Genomic DNA, 8,084 nt, shown 5'->3' with positions numbered 1-8,084 from the left:
AAAGGCTCAAGGCACGCTGGTGTTTGCAGGCATTTGTAGACGGGTGTGACTGTGTGGGCCCGGTGGGACGTGATGACAATCAATCAATTTGCTTTTGATCGGTAACGGCGCGTGCATACTTATCAGCCCAAAACGCCCAACGTGGTGTGCGCAGCGCAGGTCGACATTCGCGGGATTTCCAATGCCATTGGGCCATAACTTGCTCCCGTCAGGCTGGGAAGCATTCGAAGCATCTCGATGCTACCGCCGGTACGCGGAACGACCATCCTCCATGCTTTATCGTGCCGGGAGGAGAGAATTCGTATCTACACACGTGTGCGTTTAAACGTCCGTTCCAAATGAGAACGATGCGGCACCGTACCGGAGGAGGCTAATGTTTGCCTCCCGTAGCAGAGTGTGGATGGTCGAACGCATACGCGCCGGTGCCGATGGTGTGCAGACATCATCCATCGTTTGGCTCGTTTGCCGTCAGCAAAGTTACGAAGAAAAATAGCATGTTCTGCAGGGAGTCTCCCGGTTGGGTGGTGGTGATGGTGGCAATAACGAAATCACATCACGATTTTTGGCCGATGAGTGCAGTGTGAATTTCTCATGCTACTGGGTAACGAAAAAAAAAATCCCCCCCCCCCAGTACCAACATGGAAGTAGTTGCTCGCACCGATGGAGAATCCTCCACCCAGCGCGTTCACGGTGAGTTCCTCGGTGTGGTGGAATGCTTTTTTTATTTTTTGTTGCTGTGTTTATTATTGTTAGCTTTGTTGCTTTGTTGCTTCTCTTATTTACTGTCACCCGTGGATCAACCGTGAAACGTGAAACAATGTTTTGGGTGAAGCTTTAAGGGCTGAGCAGAACATGTTACCGTACCTTCCGCCGTTCGGGTTTTGCTGCTTTTCGGCAGGGAATGTAACGCGATCGTTCTCGGACCCCGGCGATGGCCAGAAGGTTACTGCGTTTTATGAGTCATTAATGTTTTGCGAAATGGTGTAGCGGGTTTTTAATGTACGGCACGGTTATTTTACCACACGTTATGTTGCCTAACGAGAAAGGTGTGATGTGAATATGAGCCCGTTGCGCCGTTGGTCTGCAGGAGGATCTCTTCTTCTCGCCAAAGACCAAGGTTCGTACTCAGCTGTCGTACTGCTTTTTCGCGAAGCATGTTGTCCATTATGATTCTTCTCGGTGTAAACTCGCTTGAAAACTTACACTCTTCACCACCTCTCTCCTCTCCCTCCTTCTCTTCCCCTCCTTCATCTTCATTCTAGCAGCTTTAAATGGTGCTCCCAGCCAAACCGCACCAAACCAAATGTTGGCCCCTTTTAAAGGTCGCCCATCAAACACGGTCCTATAATAAGGTAATTGAATGCGGAGGTCCCAATTATTTACCCAACTCCAGCCGAACGCTGCGCAAAATATCATTTAACCCCGCACACTCGGCTTCGGTTTGGGGGCGCCAATCCATCCATCCCGTGCCGAGTTGCTGATCGTTTGCCGTTCGACTAAGTGTGCGTTTCGAAGGCGTCACGGTGGAAAGGTCTTCTTCGAAAAAAAAACCGAGGAATATTTTGATTTGCAACATTCGCTGGGACAAAAAACAATAATAAAAACAACAACAGCAAAGAACCGGTGGTTCAGGTGGTTCGGTTTGTGTGGTGGTGGTGTGTAGATGTGTGTCCAATACCACCGCAAAACCGTTTGCTAACGAATCCCTTATACGATCTCGGTTGATCGATCGTTTTTCAACTCGCCCCCCCGGTTTGCTTAGTGCATGCTAGGCGGGCGTCGCGAGGTAAATGTTTCACGAACCAAGCAGGCCACGTGGCCCGCGGAGTTGGTGGTGCCAGGTTTTTTGCAAAAAGGCGCGGACAAGATCGATTGAGTAGATCACGATCCAGCCCGCCGCAGTTCGCGTTGGGAGAGTCAAGCAAAATAAAAAAAGCAGTTCACAAATCATATCTCGACGATGGATTGTCTTTCGGGACTGTTATGGTTGTGGCGGAGGCTGTATTGCCCGATGGTAGAATCATAATTAGTATTCATATATTCAAATTGAGCGCTAAGCGATATGGCTATCGCTGGTGGTTCGTGGCTGTGTGCCGCCATCTAAGCAAGCGCGTGTCTGGCAGGTCGGGGCTGGTGGTGCCGTGACATAATTAAGACACCTTCAGCATTCGGTGCTCTCGGGAGACCTTTACCGATACCACGCGAGTTTGAGGTCTATTGTGTGCGTTTGGGTGAAGATCGCCGTACCCGTTTTCCCATTCGCCTCGAATCGATTGAATCGGTAGGCTCTTGGGCTCTTCGGGGGATCTCTTGGGGGGTGAAACGGTGCCGAAGTAGTCGACACTGGAGACGACTCTTCTGAACGAGGTCGGTAGGCGTCAAGTGTACAGGCACACTTGTCGAAAGAGGAGGATCTCGCACACTCTTCGACAACTTCACCGAGCTCCTCGCACGTCCGAGGTGATGATGGCAGGGTTACACACGCAACTGAAACAAGACGTAGCAAACGGTAACGAAACACCCGTGTTTGAAGAGGCTGACCTGCTTGCCGGCGGTACACGCATCCACCGCGTCAACCATGTACAATGGCCATGTACTCATCGTGCGGTAGCCTCACAGCCGCTCCACACGGTGCGCCAGGGCAATTAAATTGCCTGGGAACTGCTCCCTTTTAAAGCACCGTTTTTTGTTCCCCGACCCAGCTGTTGTGTATCTGTTGCTTGGAGCGTAAAGTTCTACGCTCGTGGAAAACAGTCGTGACCGACTGGTCCTCGCGTTCTCGCGGATGTAGATCATTTCAGCCGAAGGAGGGGCGAAGGCTTTGACATTCAAATGAATATGATACACTATTCTTGTCGGTTGTTCGGTAGGGCTCGGTAGGGAGAGAAAGGACCTCAAAGAAGGGAAAGAGCGCTGCTACCACGGATGTAATGTATATCACCAAGTTCGAGGGATGTATGATGTCGAGATTATTCCAATTACCGGATCAGGTGCCATTTTTCGCTACCACGGTACTTGTGGAACCATGTTTCTATTTTGAAGTGCAATTGAGCAATTCTAATGCAGGAATGTAGCAATCAGTACCATTAGCGTGCGGTATGGATGCTAATTGTGTTTTAATGTCCATTTCATCAGGAATGGGAAGGTATGGCCATTTTTGCTTGGCTCCAACGAGTTGGTTGCCGATATTTACATTCGAGATAGAATGTCTTCACGAGTTCCACCTCTTACAGGTGCATAACCCTATTTCGATGGCCACACATTTGTGTCGTGACATTTTACCGAAGGTCCACCGAGAAGAATGGAGATCTTCAAAGTGAATGTCTAATGTTACGAAGAAAAAAAACCCCCCGTATTTAGTTTGCAATCCACAAACCCCTAGCAAGATACCTCCACCTCCAGGGAGAGTTCAATTTTCGGGCCTTATCTTGCCGCCTCGGAAGCAGTTAATAATATCGCGTCCCGCTTCGCACGGCAAATTACAATCAACGCACGCAACATAATTTCCGCTGACGCAAACGTTTCCAACGCGAACGGGGAGAGAACGTCACACCGAATGAGCTGCAAGAGAAAAAAAAAAACGGCGAAAGGTTACGACCGTACGAGGTGAAAGAATCGATTTCCTGCGATCGATTGCAGAAGCAAATGCATTTGGGGTTTGTCGTTTTTTTGTTTTGTAGCTGCTTTAGAAAAGTGTGCGTGTGTGAGAGTCTGACCTGCTTCGAAAGTGGACCGTTTTTGGTGCACCTGTTGCATAAGCGGTCGACGGTAATCTTGGGTTATTGGGAAGACTTGAACCCGACCAATTACCATCACGTCGGGTTCTGTTTTGGGGAGTTCCCATTTTGTTGACCGCAGACGGAAACCTTGTTTTTGCCAATTCGAAAACAGACATTTCTGAGTCGATTGTTTTCGGGGGAGTGCCGGGGCTGCGGGGTCTATAATCTACACGAGCTGCCAGTAGAAATTGATCAATTTGTCTTATTTCATGTTGCCGTGTTTTAACATGTGCGTGGTTCCCTTTTGCTACTTCCAGCGCGGCTCGAAAGCCCCACCCATTCACGCACACACACACCAAACGGATGCGGATGATTTGATCGCGCACGGATCATGCTGATCGCAGGGTGGTCGTTGCAGTGCATCGCTTAATCATGAACGGTAGCAGCGGAAGCGGTTCCGTAGCAGTTGCAGTTGTGGACCACCGATCCAAGGTTCTTGCCGGTACGGGTGGGTCACGGCATCATTCGACGGCGATCGCCTCTTCCTCGGCAACGGCTTGGACGCCCGGTGGTGCGCACAAGTCAACTCGACCAACACCGATTGGCCAGGCCAGTTTACCGCGCAGGCTGAAGCAAGATGCGATTGAGCCGGAGCCGAACGCGAGCGACGAGGATGACAGTGGTTCGGTACAGAGTGATGGCAACGAGTCCTCGACTGGGACGGTGAGTGACTTCTCGGTGGATGAGATTCCGGTGTGGATCAAGGGTGAGCAGCGATGGATATCGGGCGTATCAGATGACACCACCTGTGGAGATCTGATCGAGGTGTTGATACAGCAGGAACAGGGCGCCGGAGTTCCAACGCCCGATGTGAAGGATTACTGTATCACGGAACGGTGGCGGCAGGTCGAGCAGGTGTTAGACAATGGGACGAAAATCTGGCAAATCTGGACGGCTTGGGGTAAAGCGCAACCTGAGGTAAGAAGGAATCATATAATTAAGTTTCCAGTAAAAGAATACATCTGGGGTTCTGAACTAAAATTGAGATACTGTAATTTAATGTCCAATGTCGACTATGTCGACTTTTATGAAACCTTACTTTCCGAGTTCCTTTTATGGCTTGATTTTTCCTTTTTGATCTGCTTAAACATTTAGATCTAGCGACAGGAATGTTGAAGAATAAAGAGCGGTTTAACCTATTTTCGTTTTGTTATAAATCTTAAAAATACATAATAAATTATCCTTCATATAATTGAAAAAATCTAGAAATAATCATAAAGCTCACAGCCTATTGCTTTGCTAGAAGTTGTAAACCATTCAATACCAGCCACTGTCCCGTGTATTGAGCTAAAGTATAAAATGTGTTTCATATGCGCCATAAATGGAAGTTCAGTGCTTGCTTAGCAATGAATGCTCAGTGATAATCATCGGAGACAACCGATCGAACGTGTAGTATGTTAAGCAACAACAAAAAAACAAGCAGAATGGCGAAACCCGTAATGTTAAACCATTTTATTGACAAGCTGCCCCATTAGATGAACACCTCAAGGCTAGCGGTTTGAACCATTCAACGTTAGCAAATCGTCGTACAAATCGCCATCACTAAGCGCGATACTAATGCGCTCACATTTTTCCCGTCTATCGCCGCAGGTGAAATTTATTCTTCGCCGTGTCGACGGTTCCCATGGTCCGGTGGGTGCGAGCGGTGCTGCCACCGGTGGCACGCACGGTACGGTGGAGCGGGATCGTGACAGTGGTCGCGGAAGTCCTACGGGCAGCATCAACAGTGCAATAGTGCGTCGCAAGCGGCACCGGGCCCAGAAGTCGACCTTCGCCTGGATGACGCACGGCCAAACCATACATCCAAAGTCGTCCAAAACGTCGATCGAACGATTGATGAAGCTGATCCTCGAGCAGGGTGACATCATACAGCAGCAGCTGTCGAAGCTGCGGTAAGAGTGGGAAGGGTAAAACCGCAGGGGCTTAAGGATAATTTATGTTTCATGTTTGTACCGTTCACTATTGGCAGCGATCGCGAGATGCAGATCAACATGATCGAGGAGGAGCGGCATCGATTGCGGGAGCGTGAGCACGGTAAAAACTATCTCCTGGAGACGTACCTGAAGGGATTAACGGAGGCGACCGAAACGGACCCGAATGCGATCGATAGTGGTATCACCTCGGAGGCAACAACAACCGCGTCGCCCGAGATGGACTTTGCGCCGGAGCACGACTCGGACAATAATGCGTCGGCTGGCGGGGAGGCCTCGGTGAAGGAGCAGATTAAACTGCTCGAGAAGATCGTTTCGCTGAACAAACAGATTCAGCGTGAGGAAGAATCGGCGGTTAAGCTGTTCCAGAAGGTACGCCACTATCAGTTAGAGGATCCGCCGGATGAGGCGAAGACACAGCTGGAAGAAGCGCTAGCCAAGATCAACACCTCCATCGACCAGGAAACGCATGAGCTGCAGATGATCGACGAAAGTCTTCGTCAGTCCGATGCGATACTGCGGGAGAAGAACGATCTACTTCGGAGTCTCACCGACGAGTTAAACCACCAGGAGGTGATGGATGCGAAAGTAATCATGGACTTCTCACAACCTACCCCCGTTATGCGGGTCGATCGAGGACCGGGAGACCGGGATGTTCAAGAGCCTCATCAATCCCCAGTTATGGCTCAAGTATCGCACCCTCCTTATCAACCGATGACTTACGGACCAGGAAAACCGCTCCACAGTTATCCGCTGTACCCGATCGCCGAGATCCCTTCCAAACCAGCCCCAGTCCCGGTTGGACCAGGGGAGCCGGCAAAGATTGTTATAGCAAGCAATACACTGCCCAGAAACTTCCAACGTCCAACGCTCGTAGCGCCGGGTGGAATGCCGCCACTGACGGTGCCGCCAGATGCTATTTCCGTCCATCAAATCAACAAGTTCATCCAGTGCAGCAATAATTTGGGCACGAACTGCAACACCAACATCGACGACAAAGTATGTCCGAAGCAGCTGTTCCATTCGGCCGTATCCTCCGTAGAATGTCAGGGAGCGGTGAAGGCCCTTACGGAGGATTTCGCCAACATGGGAACGCTCGTGTAGATATTGCGTAGATGCAACAGAAAAACAAAAACAAATCATATTCGAAACAACTTTCGCAACCAAATCAAACAAAACCGAAGAATTAGAATTGCGTTGTAGATATAGCTGAAGAGTTGACGTGGAAAGCATTGCCCTAGACATCACATAGTCGCGAAACAATCGTTTAAAAATCCGTACCAAGAAAGAAGCAAAGGATGGCGGAGTAGAGATCGTTTATTTTTTGTTGCCTCCGATTTATTCTGACCACTGTATATGGTGTGTTGTTGTTGAACTGTAGGGAGCAATGCTTGTGTGTGCATTTCGTCGTGTATCCGCTTGAATGTATCGTAAGGAATCGGGTATGTTTGCTCCTACCGTCCAGAACAGGCGTAACAGGCTTGCTGGCTAGTCAAATGGTAAGATTTCAAAGCATTTTGTTTGTTTGTTTGTTTCCTCGGTAAGGTACGGCGGTAGTAGTGTCGATCACGAAATGATGCATTATCATAAAGAAAGCTTTTGCTAGATAATATCAAATCGATGTAAATAGTACAATGTGGCGAGAAATCTTCTGCACGTTAGGCAATATCGTTGCAATCAGGATAAGCACTTCAGAAGTGTGAAGGTTTGAGGGTGACACGGGATGGTGGTCGATGCAAGCAATTAACTTAACCAAAAATGCACGTTCAATACCATATTTATACAAATTTACCTGCAGTAGGAATGGTTTGTTTGATAGAGATAATAAATAATTGAATAAAACCTACGGTCTTTCCTCGAATGCAGCAACGAACCCTTTAATGTAACACCGCTTGCCTACATTTAGGCGCACACCATGGTTCAGGTGATCAAACTGCTGTACCAACGATAGTTTCATTTTGTTAATGCTGTAAGCATTCTATTTCTGTTCGGAAAACGATTTAATCCTCTGATTTTCATCGATTTTTACTAAACCGCAATATAAAAAATAAATACACCATGCATTTGTCATGTAAATCACACCACACTGGATGGAGCGAAAAACTTTCCGCGCCAAGTATTGCCCAGAATCTTAAAACAAAAATCGTTTAAATCGTGGAATACTGTAAATAAAAGCTTTTCGTGTGGGATCCTCGAGCAGTTGCTTGCTGGTTACGGGGTGACTGTTGCTAAAAGCATGAATGGGTACGGCAGTGGGAGCCGGCCTCCGTACGATGGTTGCAAGTAGTTGATCCGGAAGCCGTAATCACAATCCCTTCTGCGCGGGATGTAAACTTTCCTCCGGTTTGTGAGCGAACGCGGCTGAAGAAGATGT

The 8,084-nt window shown here is 48.6% G+C and overlaps 1 protein-coding gene across 1 annotated transcript; it reads left to right on the top strand.

The window, feature by feature from the left end:
* The first annotated feature begins 4,066 nt into the window (after positions 1-4,066).
* Positions 4,067-7,533, top strand: LOC128310858 (ras association domain-containing protein 10). Its single transcript, XM_053047596.1, has 3 exons — positions 4,067-4,697; positions 5,370-5,671; positions 5,749-7,533. The coding sequence occupies exons 1-3, from the start codon at positions 4,152-4,154 to the stop codon at positions 6,812-6,814; spliced, it is 1,914 nt and encodes a 637-aa protein (XP_052903556.1). The 5' UTR covers positions 4,067-4,151; the 3' UTR covers positions 6,815-7,533.
* Positions 7,534-8,084: the final 551 nt, after the last annotated feature.

Source organism: Anopheles moucheti, chromosome 2 (genome assembly GCF_943734755.1).
Source record: "Anopheles moucheti chromosome 2, idAnoMoucSN_F20_07, whole genome shotgun sequence".
In the NCBI taxonomy this organism is placed as follows: domain Eukaryota; kingdom Metazoa; phylum Arthropoda; class Insecta; order Diptera; family Culicidae; genus Anopheles; species Anopheles moucheti.
Note: the sequence above shows the minus strand (reverse complement) of the source record. Positions and strands in the feature narration are given on the sequence as shown.

Coding starts and splice junctions, on each gene's coding strand:
- LOC128310858 (XM_053047596.1), top strand. CDS start 4,152: ATGAACGGTAGCAGCGGAAGCGGTTCCGTAGCAGTTGCAGTTGTGGAC. Junction 4,698..5,369: donor GGGGTAAAGCGCAACCTGAG/GTAAGAAGGAAT, acceptor CTATCGCCGCAG/GTGAAATTTATTCTTCGCCG. Junction 5,672..5,748: donor CAGCAGCTGTCGAAGCTGCG/GTAAGAGTGGGA, acceptor CACTATTGGCAG/CGATCGCGAGATGCAGATCA.